Consider the following 21041-nt stretch of genomic DNA (forward strand, 5'->3'; position numbering starts at 1 on the left):
GGAAGAGCCGCCTCCTGCCGCCGACTTCCTCCGGCAGCGCTGGGCGCCGCGCAGGGTACGCGGGGCCGGGCGGCTCCCCGGGGCGTGGAGCGGCAGTGACGGTGGCGGAGCCGGGCCGTGCCCTGCCCTGCCCTGCGCTGCGCTGCCCGCTCGGCTCCGCTCCCCGCCCCGCCCCGCCGGGGACGTGGCCCCAGCGCCCGGAGGGAGCCGCGTCCGCCTCCTCGCCCCCTCCTCGGGCTGGGCTGCTCTGGGCTGGGTGGCCGTGGCCGGGGCGGGAGCGCGGCCCGGGCCTTCCCGGCAGCCCGGATCGTTCCCGGAGCATTAGGGTGCTCGGGGCCGCCCCTTGTCCTTCTTCCCGACCAGCATCCGGCGGGGTATCCGCGGTGACAGACGGTGTGCTTGTGCTGGCTGCCGAGGGCCCTGGGTGGGTTTGCGGTTGTGCCGCTGTTCTGTCAGTTTGGAAAAATGGCATAGGAGTCTGGGGGGTTGTTGGTTTGGGGTTTGATGGGGGTTTATTTGGTTTTTTAAAATGATTATTATTTTGAAGAAATAATCCTTTCGTTTGTTTTGCACTTTGGAATGTTAAGGCTGCGCTTTCCTGCCGGCTTTGGAGGGCAGTAGGATAGCATTAAGGGTGTTTATTTTGAACTTAAGGTGTCTTATTTTGCCTTTAAGTGAAAGGATAAGGTAGAACACCGAGGAGAGCTTAACAAATAAGGATGAAAGCCTATCAAAAGCTTACTCAGAATACTGGCTGGCTGTAGGTAAATAGTGCTAAATAGTTAGATGAGGCAGTCTAACACTCTAAAAGTACTCCTCTTCCTTTCGTAAAGGCACGTGCTTCATGTCTTTAGTTCTGTGGGTCATCCTGCTGTCCAGCTTTTGCTCCTCCTCCACCACAAAGTTACTGTGGTGTTCTCACAATAATTAGAAGACTAACTTTAAAGAAGAAACTGGTTGCAGACTTTTCTAGCCTAGGAAGAATGCCAGTTTTGAATATAGAAAGGACAGGATGAAGACAGAGGGGAAACAAAATCTTTTGTGGTTATCTCTACACTGTGAAAGTGTCCTGTGTCAGAAAGTGTTCTAGAAAGAAGACCTGAGATTGGGAAGCTCTGGGGAACAGATTATTTCAATAGTAAATGCTGTTAAAAAAAAAAAAAAAAGAAAAAAACAGGTGACTTTAAGGACAAACCAGGTCTTAGCTTTAAAAGGACTCAGTGTCTTGGACAAATAAGATCTGTATTTGCATACACTGACATGAAGCAAGTAGTAAATCTTGTGCTTTGGGCTGCAAACTGATTACCCAAGGAAGGAACTTTTCCCCACAGTGTTGCACAACTGGCAGTGTTTTGCTTTCCATGGGACATTGGATTTCAGCACTGTCCTCACAGCTACTTCCCTTTTTCCATCTAAGCAAGTCCACTCTTGGGTATATTCCTTCAACAACATCTTAATGAGGCAGTCAGATCCCAAACCCTTCTCCAGCCATAGCCAAATTCTGCTCTTGTGGCTTCATCACCTGTCTGTGTTCAGCCAGGTAGCAGCAGAAAGCTCTTATTTGTGGTCACTCCCTAGTGCACCATGTGTGTAAATGGTGCACAATGGTCTTTAATGGGAGATTGCTGGAAATTGGTAGATCCAGGGGGTACTCCTTTGGTCCTGGCACTGAAGAGGCACCTTCTAGGAGAGAACCAAAAAAGAAGTGCCATGAGGGTACTGGGATAATGGGAATAACAAGATACCTTAAGCCATAGAAGTTACTGAGGAATGTACAAGTGGTGGTGTGAAACAAGTTGGAAAGGCATGGCATGGTGTTGTTCCATCTGGATTTGAGCTGTTTGGGGAACAGAGCTGTACTTCATATACATGTTTTAATTCAAATTGGTTTTCTCTTCTCCTCCTTTCCCCATCTTCTTCTGTTTAAGGGAGCAGAAGAATGACTTAATCACCATCCAGCCCTTGTGGCCAAGGCAGGAGCAGGGGTAGGGCTGCCAGGAACATGGCTGTGCCTGGAAGCTTACGGAGGCAGCCTGCCAACAGAGGCCTTGTGTCCCACTGCACCCACCATCATATTGTTGTGTTCCTGCTGACCTTCTTCAGGTAGGTTGAGTGTATGTCTGCTCAGAGATTTGTATTTCCACCCTTGACCTCCAGAGGAGATTGGGCCAACCTGTGTCTGTGTGTTTCCTGGCAGTTATTCCCTGCTCCATGCCTCCAGAAAGACATTCAGTAATGTCAAAGTCAGCATTTCCAGCCAATGGACTCCCTCCTGCCTAAATAGCACGGCCCCCAACCTCCGGCCATATGAGGTAAGGACACAAGGGAGAAGTAGATGATAGGAAAGGTGGGCAGCTGCCAGTGGGCTGAGCTTGTGGGGCTGAAGAGGCCCCTTTAGGTGTTCCTCACTTCTCAGAATGTGAGTAGAAACTTCAGGTGTTGGCATTGTAGTTTCATGGATCACCTGGCGATGCTGAAAGCTTCCCTAGTAGTGCCCAGATAGAAACTTCTCAAGAAGCTACAATGTTCCAGTGGAAAGGGGGGCCCCAGAAGAGTCTGCAATAGGCAGTAGCATGGAGGAGGGGGAAGAGGGACTCTTCTCTGAAGTGTTGGAAGCAATAAACCAAAGCAGTTAATGGGCTTACAGAGGGTTCTGTGAAAATCCTGGCTGTGCTTTCTCTGTGGCAGTGGTGCTGCTGCCACCCTCTCAAAAGGATATCCAAATTAGGAGAGTAAACAGCTGTCTGACTGTGCTAGCTGTTTATCCTAAATTGATGGTGAAAAATGACATTTTATCTTGCATCTGAAAGGCCTGATTTCCATGCTGAACATCCAGTACCCCTTGTCTGTAAAAATCCTGGTTTCAGTTAAAGCAGTGGGAGTTTTGGCAGTGCTTGCTGGCAGGAAAGGAAGTTTTAAACTGCTTGGTTCTCACAAATGGGAAGGCAAGAACTATCTCGTGGCTCCCACCATGGGGGTTTTAGGGCTTGTTTTTTGTAATGCTTTGTCCTGAAGCTTTTGAGAAGTGGAAGAAATCTCACATCAAAAGCTTGGTCACAGGCCATGAGGTCTATTAGGGCTGGGAGTTCCAAGTCAGCTGCTGAAGCATTGCCTACATTAGAAATCATTGGTTATTTGAGTGTTTGACAGAAGGAATAGAAGGATGATAAATGCTGACTTGTTGTGATAAGTGAAAACAGTACATTTGGCTTGTAATGTGTTCAGGATTTTATAGTATGGCCGAAAGTAGTTAAGCATCTCAGGGATGCTAAAATGAAATGCAAGGTGTTTATATTTAGTTCTTTAACTAACATTCAAACAACTAGTACATTCTGGAAGCTGTTTTGATCTTTTTAATATATAGATGATTTGGTATTTGCTGGATGTTGAGATGCATGTGTCTGATCAATAAAAGTGGTCAAACTGGTCCTTTAGGTATCAATTCAGGTTACATCTGTTAAACTAAGTGGATGTATGATAAGTGTTGTCTGTACAGGGTGTTCTCCTGGAGAGGTAGAATCAAGCTGCAACTGATGATATTTGAGTTAGGCACATCTGCAGGTCAGGCTTGGGTTGGGTTTGTTTGTTTTCTAATGGAGGCATGGTGGGAAGGGAAGAAAATTTTCTTCTGATTAACTTCATTAATTCTTCAAATTATCCTCAAAGATTGTTTTTGTTTTGTTTTTTTTTTTTTTTTACCTGATGTCACTAATCTTTCTTTGGGGACAGGTGAGACTTTTTCCCTTTTTTTGAGCATATTGAAACTAAAGTGAAACTCAGGGTAAGCACAAAACCCAACAACATTAGTGATGACTGGAGTATATTGTAAATAGTTTCCAACCAGTCTATTTCTTCCCCTTGTTCCTTTTGTGCTCTTTCTTTTCTGTTTATTTTCTGTCATTTCTTATTTTGGCTGCTGCCACAAATACTTCAAGGGAGTTATTTATTTAGTGAAGACAGCAAGAGAAGTACAGAAGAGATGCTGCACATAAAACAGATTATGCCTTTATTGTATTATTCATTAAAATGCTCATCAGTGTTTCAGAGTAAGAAGCTGTCTAACAGTTACATGCTTGTTAGAAGGAGGGTTTGTTTTGCCACTCATTTGTCTTGATCCAGGTGCATTTCTTGCTTCTGGCTTGCTAGCTTGCATTTTAGAAGGGAAGCAAAGGGTCAGTGGACATTTTTTGTCAGAAGATTATGCCAGAATTGTTCTTGATTTGATATCTAATGTGTTAGAGAAATGGGAGCTTGCTTGGGCCAGGTGCTGTTCTGCTTTGGAGCTGGGGTTTCCATTGAAAAAGAGTAGAATGAGCTATGTCTCTCCCTGTTTACCTGTCAAAAATTTCCCTCTGTAGCTCTGGAACAGCAGCCATTTATTTGCAAATGCAGAGGAAGCAACTCTCTTCCTGGGGACTTTGGACACCATCTTTTTGTTTTCCTATGCTGTGGTGAGTAAAACTAACCCCAAGCTGCTCAGCTTTGGTTGACTTTTACTGGGAAGATCACACCCACAATAAAAAGCTTAGTTCATAGGCAAACCTTCTCTTCCAGTTTCTGTTAGTTCTGCCCATGCCTGTCACCCATGTGAAGATGCTTGTTAACAAACACAAGGGAAATACTATCACTTCAGAATTTCTTACAGCCCTGTCACTGGGGAGGACTAGTTCTGTCTCTCCAAGAGTTCTCAGCTGAATTCTTTGAAACAAAAAATGTAATGAGCAGCTACAAGCAAGGTTTCTTTAGTGGCAGGAGAAGTGGTTAGAATCAAACTGTAAGTTTGTGTAACAGCAGTGTTTGGATTAGTATGGCCTTTCTATGTAGCTTTAATTCTTACAGCTGTAAGGTGAGAATCCTCTGGCTTGATTTAATGCTGTGTTTTGTTCTCAGGGTCTCTTTGTCAGCGGCATAGTTGGGGACCGCCTGAATTTACGCTGGGTTTTGTCTTTTGGCATGTGTTCCTCTGCTCTGGTGGTAAGTTGGAACATAGTAGTGGGTTTTAAAAATTTGCCTTAGTTTCTGGGTAGGGTTTTGCTGTAGGGGAGAAGAGGCTCTGTTTCTGTGAGAATCTGCTCATGAGCTGTAGCTGTACCTCAGTGGTCTCAAAGCCTGCAGGTATAACTTGGTTCTAGATTCATGTACTGCACTGTCTAAAGCATGGAGCATAGAAGACTCTTCCCTTCCTGAAATGTTGAGCTCTGGACACTGTGTCAGAAGGAAATTATTAAGTTTGAGACACTGTCTAGAGACTTGATGAAGAGCTTTTGTTCAAGATTAGTGTATTTGGGCTTTTGGGGACTGTCTCGTAGTATAATTAAATCTCTTCGACCATGCATGCTGTTATCGAGGCTTTTGCTTCCAAATACAATCTTTGCTCTGTTCTTTAAAGGACATCCTGATAATACCAGGCACTCATTTACTTGTTTTATATAACTGCCAAGAGGGTATGTGTGAAAAAAGAATGTCTGCTTAAAACAAAAGGTGTTTTGTGTTCAAGTTCAAGCCACTTCAGATAAGTGTAAATCAGTTTTATCTTGCGGTTTTCTGGTTATTAAAGTAGTGGTAAAATCTGTGGGGTGTGTTTATTTTGCTGGTGGCTACAAACCCCACTGTGGCCTGTTGGGCTCTGCAGACACATGACTACAAGTGTGCACCAAGCACCCTATGCCACAATGTGTGTTTATTTTGGGTTAGAGCACTTAGTAATTTGAGACCTGGCTGTAGTATTTGTGTTAAATTTGGTGAAGATACATGACCTGTGAGGGTTCTGTGTTTGCAGAGAGCCTCACAGATTAGCATGTCAGTACAACAACAGATCAAGAGGCTACTGTATTTTTAGTGTTCTCATTGAAACTATTTGTATCTTCCTTCTCTTCTGTTGTAACTGTGCTGTTTGGGGAGACAGAAGTCTTGGAGAGGAAGTGCCATGACAACACGTTTGTGTTTGGAGTCAGAGCAGTGCTGGCTCAGCAGAGGGTGCTGTGAGCCCTGTGCTGTGTCTCAAACACCAGCCTGGCCTCTGCCCTGGCCCCTGCACAGCTCTCTGAAAGCTCATTCCTTTTTATGGGTCCTCTCTCCTGCCTGTCTTTCAGCAGTAGCCTTCTCTGTTTTCCCCCTGCTCTCCTCCAGGTGTTCTCCTTTGGCACTCTCACAGAATGGTTGCATTTCTACAACAAGTGGTTCTACTGCTGTCTCTGGGTTGTGAATGGCTTGCTTCAGTCCACTGGCTGGCCCTGTGTGGTTGCTGTCATGGGAAATTGGTTTGGAAAAGCTGGGTAAGTTGAGTTTTCTTCAGTGACTCACTTATCTGAAGTGATGAGTAACAGATTGAGCTGAAATTTTCAAACCAAAAAGCCCAACTGTTAAATCATAATTAAAATTAGGTAGGATGAAATATGCCTTACTAATTACATTCTCTCTTTCACTTTTTTCTGGAGCCACAGAACAGCCTGGTGTGAACACAACTGTGTGTGATAAAAGCATAGGTTCAAACTTCAAAAATCCCATAGTGTAGAGTGACTGAATTTTAATTTTCATATCACTGAAAAACCTGTTTCCGTCTACTGAGCAATAAAGAGAGCTAATGATAGCTGAGTCATCCTAGGCTCTGCTCTCACTTTGGGATATTGCATATGAGCTCTAGTCATAGTTTGTAACCTTGTTGCCAGCTCACTCTCCTTTAACACAGATGTTTCAGGGTTCCTGCCTTATCTATTTGGCACCTCCAAGTTATTATGTGTTTTGTTTTAAATGAAATTTGAGCCTCTTTGAAGTGGTCAGGGAAAATGGTGTAACTTTATTCATCAGTTAAAGTTCACTTGAATGTTTTGTTCTTGTCTTGTTCTTAATGTCATCTGTCCTCACATTGTCTGCTTCAAATCTTTTTCCCCTTCTGCAGGAGAGGTTTTGTGTTTGGACTCTGGAGTGCCTGTGCATCTGTGGGAAATATCCTTGGGGCATTCCTTGCCTCCTGCGTTCTCAAGTATGGCTATGAGGTCAGTATTGCTGCCTGGCTTCTAGCTACACCTGCATGTCTGAATGGGTTATGAGACACTGTTTTTTTATCCTTTCTTTGAGAGATAACAGCCTCATGTGTCCAATTTCACCTTCCTGAATTCTGTGGAGGCAGAATAGAAAGGCTGTGCCTTTCCTGCCTCTTCCAAGCTGGGAGAAATGAGCCTGAGACTCCTCTGTAAATGGGACTGATGATATTAAGGAGCTCTAGTGTCACATTATACCTTCTGCTTATTTGGGTGGCTTCAAGTGCTCTTCAGAGTCATCCATCACAGGTTCTGAGTTGACTGGAGTCCCTGGAGCTGGAAGGGCACAGAGGCATAGCTGCTGTGACTGGGAAGAGGGCAGGCTGTTGTGTGGCGGTGGACAACTGAGGACAGGGAATGGGAGTGACCCAGCACATCCATAGCATGGGGCCTCTGAAGACAGGCTGGCAGAGCTGAGCTGGTCACTCTGGACATGCGAGGGCTTAGAGCACCAAGAGCAGCCTTCCAAAGCTTGGGAGAAGATTGCTGAGAAATCAGAGCCAGACTCTTTCCAGGACCGCACTTTGAGAGAGCAAAAAAGCAGTGGATGTAAAGTGAAGCAGGGATGGTTCCATTTGGATGTTTGGAAAACCATTTTCCTATTATGTATGTTAAGCAATGGAACAAGGGGACAGGATCTGGAGGATCTGTCTTTGGAGGATTTCAATAATCTGATTGACCAAAGATATGAGCAGCCTTGTCTAAATTTGGTGCTTGACTCTTCTGTGAGCAGTCCCTTCCGATAGAGCTGGATCTCTGGTTGTGTTGACTCAGCTCCTTCCTCACTGCTGTCATCTCAGCACAGATAAGCCTAGATAGGACCAAATCTGTTCAGGAGATGCAGATGCACTTGTTTCCAGGTGTCATGGATGCAGTCTGGGTTGTTGTAGCAATGTTTGCTCTCTCATGAGGTTGGAGTGTAAATAAACCCTCATTAGAGAGGGAGGTGTATGTGACTGAAGGTGCTTTAAAAAAGAATGTTTTCTTTATTTCTCCTCAGTATGCTTTCTTGGTGACGGCCTCAGTACAGTTTGCTGGAGGAGTCATTGTGTTCTTCGGGCTCCTGACATCGCCAAAGGAAGTGGGTGAGTGGAAGAACTGTGCTATTTCAGTCCCTTCATGGAGAGCAGATCTGCAGCTTTCCATGTAGTACTACTCATTGTGACAGCATTTATCCTCAGGGCTCTTATCAAATGGTGCTGCACTTTAGTGCATTTAATGGAGCAAATGCTTTACTTGCCAAGATCATGCTAAATGCTACCACGTGTCATGTGAATAGGGTCTGGATGTTTTTTTAAAGCAAAATAAAGCAGCGTGGCTCTGACATCTCCACTAGGATATGCCTAATTATCAGGTTTTCTTCACCTGAAACATCAGTATTTGTTAAAGAAACAGCAGGTAAACTGATAACTGGCTATTGTAGGAGAAAACTGTGGCAAGCCTTAAGTGTGCAATGGGAAGAGAAAGTAGTTTTGGTCTGCAGGTCTCCCACAGCCGGATAAATAACTCTTGGGTTGGACATGTTTCTTCTCTGAGAAGGTGGTAGGCAAGTCAGAGTGCAACAGGGAAACAAAAGAACTTTGGGGCTTTGACAGGGCCATGGAGGAGGTTTCCCAGGTGCCTGCAAAGGCTGTAAAGTTGGGAACTCTAAAGCTGCCATAAAGTGTGCTCATAAGAGTGCTCTGCATCCCAGGAAGCACAATGCAGTTCCCAGGTCTTCCATTCCAGCAGAGGCATTAACAGGCAGCAGGTGTCTGAGTCCCTGCTGCTACTCTCAACCTCCATGCTCAAGGGAGGTGGCACCCAGGGCCAGGGCTAAGGATCCCAACCCCTCAATAAGGGGGGAAATGCACTAATTTGTTGTGTCTTCCAACTAATGGCCAGACACTCAGAACAGACAAAGCCGACGCCAGGATCACACAATACTTTCAAGAGCCCTAGAAGACAAAGGGTAGAAAGTGGCGGCACTGCAGAACACCACCTAGAAGAGTTTCTAAGCCAAAGGAGGATGGAGGTATGGGAGAGCAAGGGAACTGCTAGAAGATAGAATTGCTTAAAAGAAGCGAGTATAGCTTTAGAGTGGGGAGAGGGTGAACAGGCTGTGGTCTGTTTTTCCTGTTGCTTATTCCTTGTAAAACTTAGGCCTCCCTGAGCTTGGAGCAGATGAAGATGAAGCCATTGTGGAAGAAGATGCCAACAGACCCCTAATGGGCAATGATGATGTAGATGATGATGACCAGAATTACTCCATTCAAGCAAGTGACAGTGACAACCAGCCCAAGGCCATTGGCTTTTTCCAGGCTTGTTGCCTTCCTGGTGTAGTACTGGTGAGGACACAGATTCTTAAGTAAGAGCTGACTTATCTGTTGAACATAAAGCTGGCTTTTTGTATTGTCAGGATTTGTACACATCATTGTTAATATGTTGACCATATGTTGTAGTGGTTGGCATCTGACATCTCATGCTGTGAAAATGCTGGGGTTGGGCCTGCTGTCCTTGTGTGCACGGATGATGCTGTCTGGGTGTGTGTTGCTCTTCCCTCCTGGGAAGATTACATGCATGGAGTGCATGTAGTGAGCTGGTGAAGGGCAGAGATCCTGCCCTTCCTGCTGTGAATTTGCAAGGGAGGCTGTGGCCAAAGGTGGCTGTAGGATGCTTCCTTGGTAAGGTAGATGCCTGCCCTGAGGAGTCGGGTTCTCAGTCCTAACTGAGCATCATACAGAGCTCTATGTTACTGATACTGAGATTTGGAGATTTTTAGTTATCTTAAAGCAGAAAGCTGGCCTGAAAAGCCTGAATCAGCATGATGTAACATCTGGCAAAGTGTGCAGGGTGTTTTATGAGCAACAGGAAACAAGGCCTGGTGATGCAGTTTCCACATATCCTTATCCTGTCCCTTGAAAACTTGTGCTTCTGTATCAGCAGTATTGCCCAATTCATGTTCTTCTGAAAAAGTAACATGTCATTAAAAAACAATGTTAACCTTCTGCATCAGGACACACATTCTGTGTGCCCCCTGAATACTAGAACCACTGCAAGAAAGGGGGAGAGTGGCTGCTCAGCAGAGCAGTGGGAACTGCCTGGATTTGCCATGGAGCAGAACTACTGAATGGGCAGTGTTCAGGTACCCTTAATGAGCAAAGCAGTTGGCTGTTGTGATTGAGGCAACAGAAAATCTAGAAGGAATGGGTGCGTTGTCAGTGTGTCAAGTGCAGGACAACCACAGTCCTGTTGTTAAGGCCATAGTTGAGGGATGGCAAAAGAAAGCAAACCCATCTTGAGTTCTTTCCTACTCTGGCTAAATGCCTCACACAAAATGTTAGTGATGGTGTCTGCCTCAGCTGATGTGTGACTTTTTTCACTGGCCTGAGCAAAAGGAGATGAGAGCAACTGAGGTTGCTTGCTTTAAACTTTGGGTTTTGGAGACACATTCCATGCCCTAATCCAGCAACATGAGCACCTCTGAGTCAGAGTTTTATCTGATGTCGACTTAGTGCCCAGCCAAACAGGGGTACCACGTCAGATTGGTGAGAGACCAAATACTGAGAGAATCTCCAAAGCCTTGTCAAGATTCTACAAAGAATTTATTTGACATATTTTTTCTGTAGCTCCTCTCATCTCCTGCTGAGTGATACAGTGGAAGAGTTTTAGTACAGACAGCTTTCCCCTGAGCCTCTAGGAATTCAATGTTTAATCACTCAGACAATCTGGTAGACAGTTTCTTAGTGTGTTGTAATAAATATCACTTTGTACAGTGTCCTTTTCACACCCAGAGGCAGGAGAACCCTACCAAACATCCCCATGTCTTCTGTGTATGGTGGAAATTAGTTGGTGTCCTGTAAGAGTGAAAAAGCATTAATAATAGAGCTAACAAGTCTGTATCTATTAAAATAATATAAATTCAGAAGAGATGATTTTGTGGTATTTAATATATAAAAAGATCTGCTTTCTGAAATTCAAAGTCAAGTGTCTGTATGCACAGAGCCTCAAAGGCCGTGCTTTAACATCTTCATCCTTGTTTGCCTTTTCCAATGGGTTCCTTGGACTGCTGTCTTTACTGAATTAGGGTGATCTGTCCCTCTGCCTGCTGGGCCAGCAGTCCCTGAGAACTAATCTTTGCCACACATATGAAAGCTCTGAAGGAGGAGATCTGCCAGCTAAGGACAAATTGAGCCCAGCAGCCAAAAGAAGGTTGTCTCAGCTGTTGGGTTTGGAAGCCTGTGCTCAGTTTTGGCCAACCTTTCATCCCATGTCCTGGAATACCTGCCTGGGGATTAGGAGGGAAACTTTCTCTTTTGATGCTGTAAGCAGATGAGCCTTCTGAGCAGCACAAGATAGCACAGAGGAACCACTTCACATAACTTTTCTCAGCATGATGCACAGATGACTAAATCTCAAGCTTTTTTGTGTCACGTGGCTGGCTCCCTTCTCTTCAGAAGGGGAATTAAATTTTCTTCATTTTTTGAAGCCTGGTGTTTCCTCTCAAAATTACACTGAAAGTGTTTTAACCCATTGCATTCAGTGATAAAAAAATAACCTTCTTGCCAGTGATTTTTGTATTCCTGGGTTCCCTTTGATGTTCAGCATTAAACGTTCATGATGCTGCCTACTTACATGAAATTTGGAAGTGCTTTCCCCTGAAAGCTTTAGCTGGATCCAGAGCTTTATGGAAATAAGCAGAAATGCTGTTTGCATTTCCCAAGTGCTAACTGCTTGCTGGCCCTCTCTTTGTTCCAGTACTCCTTGGCCTATGCCTGCTTGAAGCTGGTGAATTACTCATTCTTCTTCTGGCTGCCCTTCTACCTCAGCAGCCACTTTGGATGGAAAGAAGCAGAAGCTGACCAGCTCTCAATCTGGTATGATGTGGGAGGAATCATAGGTGAGTGAGCAGGGGAGTGACACCTTCTTGCAGCTGCCTCCCTAGTGTTTGAGAATGAAAGACAGTGAATGCAGCCAGAGAAGTTGTGTTCAGTGGGATCTAGCTGTTCCCCTAATGTGGGAAAAGTCTAGGTTTGTATGCGGCTGCTTGGCTTAAACACAAAGTATATGACCCCCTAAGGAGTTAACATATAACTGAAGAGCACTGTCCTACTCTTGGAAATTACCCCCAGCTGGCATTTTTCTTCACTGACTAGGACTTGTTGATAAGTTTTGTGTACAAAATGGGGCCCCTGCTTGCTACTTCCTTTCTGATAGCTACCCTTGGGGAAGATTTAGATCTGGACTTGGTGTGTTCTGTACTGTCCTGTCTGTCCTGTGTTTCTAAGGACAAACTTATTGCAGATCTCGGGAGAGCAGGTACCAACTGTGTTATATTCAGAAATTAAATGTAATCGTTTTTATTTCTGCTGGCTGCAAAACCTGACCCAATTCTTTCAGAATCAAGAGTATATTCTGTATATGTGTTTAGACTTACACTCTCCTGTGCTCAGGTTCTAGCTTTATTCCCTTGTCCAGTTAGCTTTCCTATAGTAGACATCCTTGTTTGGGACCATTCAGGGTCTGCATTAGGTTTTCTCAACATTCTGGCTTTTACCAGCAGAGCAGTTCCTGCAGAGGTATCAATAGTACATAAGGTGATTTTTATTGGCCTTTGGCATTTGTTCCATTCAGTTGCACCTGCCCTAAGTAGGTGAGACAGCAGGGAATGTGAGGCCCCTGTGTGTTAATGTTTTCCCTGTGAGAAAGAGCTGCCTTTTCTTGCACTTTCAGTTAAAGGAGCCAGCCACAGCGTTCAGCTTGCTTAATCCGGGGTTGTGCTGGTCATAGAGCTGTGGTGGTCCTGTAGGGGAAGAGAAAGGAAAGTAGGAGCATTGGTTAGTGGCATGCCAGAAAAAAAAGAAGCATTAAATTCCCAGTAAAGCAGTATAAGTAGTTTTCTCTGCTTTATCTGAGACTTAAATTTACTGTTGTCTCTGTGCCTGGGGCAGTAAGGGCAGGAGGCTTTGCTCTCGGGATTTTAGAGGGAATGTGTATTGATGAGGACGCCACTGCACTTAGGGAAAAAAGCTTTGTTCAAAGTATCAGCGTCCTGAGCCTGACAGTGAGATTTCTTTTTTAACAGGTGGGACTATCCAGGGCTTGATTTCTGATGTGCTGCAGAAGAGAGCCCCTGTGCTAGCAGTGAGCCTGCTCTTTGCTGTGGGCTCTCTCTTTGGATACAGCCGTGAGTACTCTTATGCTCTGCAGGGATAAGAGGCTCATTCAGTACCTTTTAGAGAAGAGAACCAGAGCACAGCCTGTTCTCATTATGTTTTCTGGTCTTCAAACTGCTTCTGGGTCAGAATGGTGCCTTTTGGTCTATTTTGCTGAGGTGTGGCACTGCACAGAAAGAAATCTGTTCTCTGGTTAATTGGGTGGAAATGAATTCTCTGATTTCCCTGTAGTGATGAGTTATGGTACTGATCCTTCTGGTACTGATCCTTCTCCAGTGTCAGTGAGATTTTTGGCATTGTCATTGTGTCAACACCATAATTGGCACAGCAAGAAATCTCGGGTGTTTCCTGAGGAAAGAGAATCTGTGGACAGATCTGTGCTGGAGTATATACACACTACTCAGGGGCAGGAGAAGCTCTTAGACTTTATTACTTAGACTTCTGAAAATGGTGAAATTGGAGAGTATCTGCCTCTTCTATGATAGATACAGTTCTTGGTGTCCAGCTTTTGAAAGGAGTCTCAGGAAAACACAGTGTAAGGAGACGGGAAGATGTAATTTCTGTGAAACATCTATGAAGCACTTCTAGGGGTGACAGGTTTGTTTTCAGACAATGTCCTGTGCTACAGACTGATTTAACTCACTGGGATGCCATTTCACTTCTCTGCGTGTTCCTCCACACTTCGAGATCTGTGGGCAGAAATTTCTGCTGGATCTGGAAATGAACAGTGTGGTTTTTGAAAGCATGCAGGCTTACTCAGATGGTCTCCAAGTAAGGTCAATAAGTTACTGTCACTGAATAGGAAGGATTGGGTTTGGTGGAGTTTTTGTAGGCTCTTGTGCTAACTCATTGCTTTAAAAAGTGAATTGGCAGTAAACATGAAATTATTGCTGGTGAGGTTTGAAGTTTGTGACTAGGTAACAGCCAGAGCCCCAGGTGCTTTGTGCTTAGCTCAAAATGTGCTATTGTCCAGGCAGATACAGAAGACTCCGGTGATCCAAAGTTCCTGCAGTGTGATAATTCAGCTTCCATCAGCCAAAACAGGAAACCTTATTACACCCATAGTGTGTTGCACATAAGAGTGATAATGGCCTGAGAATATGGGAAAAGGGTGCACCTTGCCTTGTGCAGTAACTCACCGTGTGTGGGCCCTTAGTGAAAGGGATTGAGGAACTCAGGTGATGCCTGAAAGTGAGATACCAGGGAAAACTGTCTGAAAGGCACTGAGGGGCTGTAATGGAAAACTAGCTGCGTGTACACATGCTGCTGGAGAGCATGTGTACAGGGGAACCTGTAGGTGTTCAGACATGGCTTTGTAAGGAGGAATTAGTGTTTTGGAAAACGTAGGAAGAGTGAAAGGGCTGATTCAAGTGCTGAATACTTTGTGATGAGAGAGTTTGAGCTGAGTCTGACTTCCCCAGAGAGATTCTCCAGCAGGATTCTTTTACTATTCTAGTTTTATTTACACTCACCTGGTCTTTCTTTTGCAGGTTCCCCAAACAGCAAACCTATCAATGCTGTGATCATGGCAATTACAGGTAACTTCTCAAAATCCACTGTTTTGCCGGTAGACATCTAAATTCATTGCAGAACAATCAGTAGCACCATCCAGGTGGTGGTAAGGTGTTTGTGTGTGCTGCCATCTCTGCTGGTTTTGCAGAAAGAGTGAAAACTGGGCCCCAGTTTCTCTTACCTTTGGAAAACAGCTATAGGAAAACTGCCTTACAGAGAGAGGTATAGAATGTAGAGGTATAGACTGTATAGAATAATGGCCTGGAGCTGAGGGGATCTGTCTTGGCTCAGTATGATGGAGGTGGATTTATGCCAAAATACCTAGCAGTGATCTGGTATCTGAGGAAGTGGGTATATGGCAAAGTCATGAGCTGCAGCTCAAACTTGAGGGTGTTTGTCACAATCCAAAATACTCTGTGTGCTGTGAGAGGTCACAAGCTTTTTGTGCTACCACACATACTGTCCTGTGTTATGGAATTAGGCCTGCATGAATAGAGCCTTTCTTTCCAAACACTCTTATTTCAGAACTCTCTGTCCTGTTGTTGTGGGTCTTTTTTTTTTCTTTTTTTTTTTTTTTCCTTCCATCTCTTCCGTGAACCCCTGGAGACTGAGGCTGTAGCATGAGTGTCGATGCAAATTAAAATGTTCTTGTTAGCTGTTTCTACTACAGATATTCAGGGTGTTTCATGACTGTGTGTTTCAGGTACCCCTCTACCTGCAGTTAGTCTCTGAGCACTGTCCCTAGACTTAATTCTTGTCCTGAGCTTTCATGGTAGAAAATCCATGTTTTGAAGATGTTTTGTTGAGAATCTGAGTATTTGTTTTGCACCAAGGCTGTTTTCTTGTCACTTTCAGGCTTTTTTGTCGGAGGCCCTTCTAACATGATCAGTTCTGCAATTTCTGCTGACCTGGGCCGTCAGGATCTGGTGAAAGGCAGCAGTGAGGCTCTGGCGACAGTCACAGGAATTGTGGATGGAACAGGCAGTATTGGTGCTGCTGTGGGCCAGGTGAGGCTGCCAGAGGGAAAGAGAGGTCGGGGAAGGAGGAAAAGTGTCTCTTGTGGTTACAGATGTTAGTGCATTCCTCAATCCAAAGTTGTGTGGGGGGAGAAAGAGAGGGTTGGGTTTTTTTTAAAAATAATTACTTAAGAATCAACCAAAGAAACCTGTCTCTTTTAACAAAGTTTCCAGTAGAAACAAGCAATTAAGAACTAGACTAAGTATTCACAGTGCTAATGTTAAGGCACTTTGGTAATTCAAGTGAATTTTACAGACTTTCATATCCTGAACTTCAAAAAGCTTTGCAAAGAGTGAAAAAAATATTTTGACATTTGAGACTTTTTTTGTTTTGAGGTGATAGGCAAGCCTTCTTTTACAGAAAAGTGTATCTCTGTAACTGAATAAAATTGGAATACCTATTATGAATGTTACAGTGTTTATGAAGTGATTTAAAATTTGCTCTTATTTGTGCTTTCTCTTTTTATCTGTGGATGTCTTTTACACCTTGTAAATCCAGCCCCACTTGCTTCAGTAGTCCTTACAGTATGCTGCCAGAGGTCTGAGGAGTAGAGTGTTGCAGAGGAGGAAGCTGGCAGTGTGCCCACTGGGGATGTTTTCTTCTCAAATACAAGTATTAGCTACGTGAAAGAACACAGTGGTGCTTTGGGGAGGATTTAGTAGAGAGATTGGAGCCAGTTCTACTCCAGGCATCCTCCAGTGGTGGTAAAATACCAAGGATGCAGGAGAGGCATGCGAGTTTCTTTTCTAGAAAGAGCTTTGGGTTTGTGCTTGCCATTGATTGCCTGATAAATACAATCATTCAGTCACTGTTTTGTAGGATAGATGCTGCTTATCTCCTCTGAACGTGGAAAGTTACAAGTGCTTTGAGGACAAATATCAGTGCACTGTTACACTCAGTGTTCTTCTGGCATGGTCTCAGTGTTTTTGTCTTCCCACACACATACCATCCAAACTCACATCATCATAAAAAGTGGGTCTTTGGTTCTGAGAGATTCCACCTACCTCCCCTTCCAGCACTGCATTTATTCCAGCAGAGGCAACCACGACGTCATTCCGGGGGTGTGTGAATGACAGCAAACGCACAATGAGCATGTTGGAAATTCATATCCTGTTCTGATATACCCAGCGGTGAAGAAGGGAGGCCCTTGTGCAGCATCTGAGTATAAATCTGCTAATAAGAGATACGTTTTATTGTGTGGCCTGGGCTGCCCAATTGAGCCAGGGTGCAGCTCAGAACAAAGTGTAGTCTCAAGTGTCTTGCCTAGCTGAAGGGTTAAGTAGTTACTCGTAGCAGAGCTCTTGAAAATGTGTCCTGCGTAATTTATAAGCCATTCTAGAGCTTTTAGTTCTTCTGAGAGTACTTACATCCACTTATGTCCCAGTGTTCCGTGCAAAAGCCTCGTATTCAGCAGAGTCAATTTGTCACCCTTTGAAACTGTAGTTCAGTTCTGTCTTTGTGCTGTTCTGAGTTACTGTAAAGCTTCAGGGTGGTGTCTCTGCTTTGCTGAAACTGTGGGTTTCGTACAGAAAAAGGCTGCTGTCCTGACTCATCCCTTCTGACAGGAAAAGATCAGTTGGAGGATTTTGTGATCAGCTCTGTGTGGAATGCTAACAGCCCACAAAGTCTAGTAAATGAAAATGTCATGCCTGAAAGTTATGCTTATCTTCCCAGTTTGAACAATATTTTTTTCCTTTCTGTTTAGTATCTAGTGTCTTTGATCCAGGAGAACCTGGGATGGATGTGGGTTTTCTATTTCTTCATTCTAATGGTAAGAAATCACCTTTTTTAAAAATTCTTTGTCAAAGCTTAATTTGCCATAGGATGTTTTTGTGGGAACCTGAGAACTGTGACTTCTGATACCAGTCTCAAAGTGGCCTGTGGTGTGGCTTTGCCTCAGGTTGTCTAAGTCATGAAATGAGTTCATTTTGGATCCTTTAAAGTCACATTGCCCAAAGGAACTGAGATTGTAGCAGAGACACAAAAGTACTTGCCCAAAAATACCTGTATGCATTTCCTAAAGCTCATAGCACCTGACTTCCAAGGCAGGGCTTCTCCCTCCTTCATCTCTGTGATATGTAGTTTCTAATATTTTCAGAGTGCCTTACTTAAGCTGCTTGTTTGTTAGGTCTTGAAGATTAGTGGAAAGAGTGGTGAGGGTATTGAAACTAAACTGAAAATGCCTTGGCCCTGTTTTGCTGCTGGGGCAGAGAGCCGTTGAAGCCCTGATGTCCTCAGCATCACCACAGTGATGAACGCTGCACAATTTACTTGGTCTTCTCTGCTGGAAGTGCCAGGAGATGTCTTTGCATCTGTGCTGACAAGGGAGAAGGCCACTTTGGTAACCAGCAGAGGTGGCAAGGAGGAAGGTCACTCAGGAGCTGGAGAGCTCATCTTTATGAAAAGGTGATCATGACAGCTGAAATTGTATGAGCTTTCCTGCAAGTTCAGCCCTTCCTCTGTTGTGCCACTCTGTCATTGCTTCTCTAAGCCTGTGTCTTCCTGGGATAGCCCTGGATGCACATTGGAGCAGGGCTGGCTGCAGCTCTGGTTGCTCTGTGCTCATTGTTCTGGATTTGCTTCTTTCCACAGACGAGTTCAACAATCCTGTTCATTTCACCGTTGATAGTGAGGGAGATCAGGTTGCTGCTGCATGAGCAGCGCCTGCGAATGCTGGCAGAGTGACTTCTGCTCCCCTCTGCCACGACTGCTGTGTGGAACTGACAGCTGGGACACTCATCAGAACTCTGGGAGACTTGTTTGTTACATCCTCCGAGTTTGGACTGATTCAAAACGACTCCACAAGACTTGATTGACTCGCCTTTGGTGAGCTTGGTCATGAAGCACCAAATACCTGTCCTGAAACCACCTGTGTCACGAAGCTGCTGACCTAAGGCAGACAATCCATGGGATTGATGGATTCCCCCAGCCTCCCAGACCTTCCAGCAGTCACACCAGGGTCTTCTGTTGGGTGTCTCATTCCTATACCTTTTTCTTATTTATTTCTGGATGTGCTGACCAAAGTCAGCTCTTTGAAACTGACGGTTTTTGGGAGGCTGTCTTGCAATGAATCTTGATGCTCTTTTGTGCTGGTGAAATCATACAGTGCAGTTCATGGATAGTCCTAAATTTCAGATCACTTTAGCATTTAGTAAGGGCAATAATAATTATTTGGGATTTACGCTGTCCAGTTGTTTAAAAACTGCTGTTGCTAAATCTCTGCACAGATGGACCTCTGCTATCCCCTATCTATTAACTGTTACATATTCCAGTAGAGTCACATGAAGAAGTTACCTCTGTATTTGTTTTTAACATTTTTAATAATGTTACTAATCTCTGAGAAGTGAGATTTCATTTTTTTTAACTATTGAAGCAGACAAATAGTGTGCAATACTTTATGTAATCTCTGAAATAAGCCTTAATAGGTCCTTTGTGTCTAAAGGATCCTTGAATGGCTTCAGGGATCAGTAATGGGACACAAATACTTTGACTACTTTTTTCATTGAACCTGACCAATACTGACCAAAATGGATGTGAGGTGACCTTCTGAAGGAAACTGGTGTCACTGACTTCATACTCCTTGGGCAATTGCTCATCTCAGCAAGCAGGATCAGAATGGAATTAAAGGAATTTAAGGGACCTGGCTGCTCTCAGACGGGGGCTGAAGTGTACTCGTGGAGTAGCATTAATGAGCAGCTGCTGCTTTCCCCCTCATGCTCCTCATGCAGCTATGGCTGTGTAGGGGACCTCAAGCTCCAGGGTTTGGAAGCTTGAGTTGTACCTTGAAGGGAAAGGTAGATGCAAGTCTGCCTGCAAGCACTAAAAACACAAGTGGCTGTGCTTGGTGTGGTGGTGTTTGAGTGCTTTGCAGTACTGCGGTAAGTGAGGTGATCAATTGACACTTGTAACATTTGTTGGTGATCTTAATGGGATCACTGAGTAATTTCTCAAAAAAAAGTTGTGTTTATGCCTTGAGATGTTTCATTGTAATAGGTCCGTGTTAACCTGCAGAACTTGTGAGCAAACACTCTGTCTAACTAGTCAGTGCCTGGATGGAGATGGGGAGCAGCAAAAGTTGCAGCTGAGAATTTGAAACTTTTAAAATGGGAACAGTTGCCTTTTCAAAATGTACATTGATTTTATTTTATTTTTTAATTGATGAATGTCAATTTTTAGTCATGTGTTGATTGTAATGAGTAGAACATATTAGTGCCTTACGGTTTTACAGTTTTGAACGGTTGCTTGGTGATCGCTGCTTCTGTAGTTACGTCTCCGTGCACAGCTTTGCTTAATGTGGAACTCAGTTGCCCCATTTTATACTTTTTTGAGTCTTTTTCTCTGGGTGGAGGTGATTTTTGCATCTTTTTGTTAACCCTCAAAGTATTTCAGTGCTTGGGAAAATGATGCCCCATTAAGGCGATATGGGGCCTGTGTCCTGTTCTTGACTTCTCATTCCCATTCCAATTTTTGCCTGTATAATTAGAGCAGGAGACTGAGAATCTATCATCCTGTTCTCAGAATTATGTCCTGGGGTTAGTGTTCACATCCCAAGCTACTCATTAGCCCCTGTACAAACAGAATGAAAACTCCCTGAAATTTAGTTCTAAAATTGGTAGTGGCAGCATTTGCCCCAGCCACAGCGCCTGAAAATCTCTGGTTTCAAATTCCAACCTGGATGAACTTTTTGGCTGCCTCTCTGGGCAGCAGATAGGCTTCTGATGAAAGGTGGGATGGGAAAGGGATGTTGCTGGGGTCAGGGGGGAGGAGAGGCCAGCCCCTGTAACAAATGGCTTCCTGTAAACAGTTCTGTCCCCTCTTGAGAAGTGTCAGAAGTGATGGAGCGCCAAGCCCAGGCCGCCCAGCTGCTGCATCCGAGCGCGCGGTGCTTTGGGGCCACCCCCAATTAGTGAGGCGTGCCTAAGGCCCTGGGATTGCTGCCATCCTTGTTGTCCTGGGTTTTCAGTTCTGTGCATTTCTCCAGGGTGCTCTGAGGGAGAAAGGTTTTCAATCTGGTCCTGTCTGAACTGACCTCACATGAATAAACAGACTTTGACTTGATCTGGGCTTGTTCTGCCATGTGCTTTATTCCACTCTCCCTGGTGCGGTTCTGCTGAGAATCCTCCTCTTCCTCCCTTCCTCCTCCTCACAGGTCTGGCTCTAGCAGCTGCTTTTCACTCAGCTGCTGTGAAGACGTGAGCCTTGACTACTGCTGAAACCAAACCCTCATCCTAGCCTAAAAGGAGACCTAAAAGTGTTCCCAGGGCTGCAGTTTGGCACTCTTCCTGATCAGGCTCACAGGAAGTTTTGTGAGAGTCTC

The 21041-nt window shown here is 44.5% G+C and overlaps 1 protein-coding gene across 2 annotated transcripts; it reads left to right on the forward strand.

The window, feature by feature from the left end:
- Positions 1–176: 176 nt before the first annotated feature.
- Positions 177–20782, forward strand: SLC37A3 (solute carrier family 37 member 3). Of its 2 annotated transcripts, none has more exons than XM_053977459.1 (15): positions 177–424; positions 1929–2103; positions 2198–2312; positions 4359–4451; positions 4891–4974; positions 6130–6275; positions 6899–6995; positions 8041–8125; positions 9183–9367; positions 11778–11919; positions 13105–13206; positions 14686–14733; positions 15563–15714; positions 17430–17495; positions 18317–20782. In XM_053977459.1, the coding sequence occupies exons 2-15, from the start codon at positions 2003–2005 to the stop codon at positions 18407–18409; spliced, it is 1509 nt and encodes a 502-aa protein (XP_053833434.1). In that variant the 5' UTR covers positions 177–424; positions 1929–2002; the 3' UTR covers positions 18410–20782. The 2 variants fall into 2 exon arrangements, with proteins under 2 accessions (XP_053833434.1, XP_053833435.1); XM_053977460.1 differs by having other exon boundaries at positions 1936–2103.
- The last annotated feature ends 259 nt before the right edge of the window (positions 20783–21041 follow it).

The sequence above is a fragment of the Vidua macroura genome, chromosome 5 (genome assembly GCF_024509145.1).
Source record: "Vidua macroura isolate BioBank_ID:100142 chromosome 5, ASM2450914v1, whole genome shotgun sequence".
Classification (NCBI taxonomy): domain Eukaryota; kingdom Metazoa; phylum Chordata; class Aves; order Passeriformes; family Viduidae; genus Vidua; species Vidua macroura.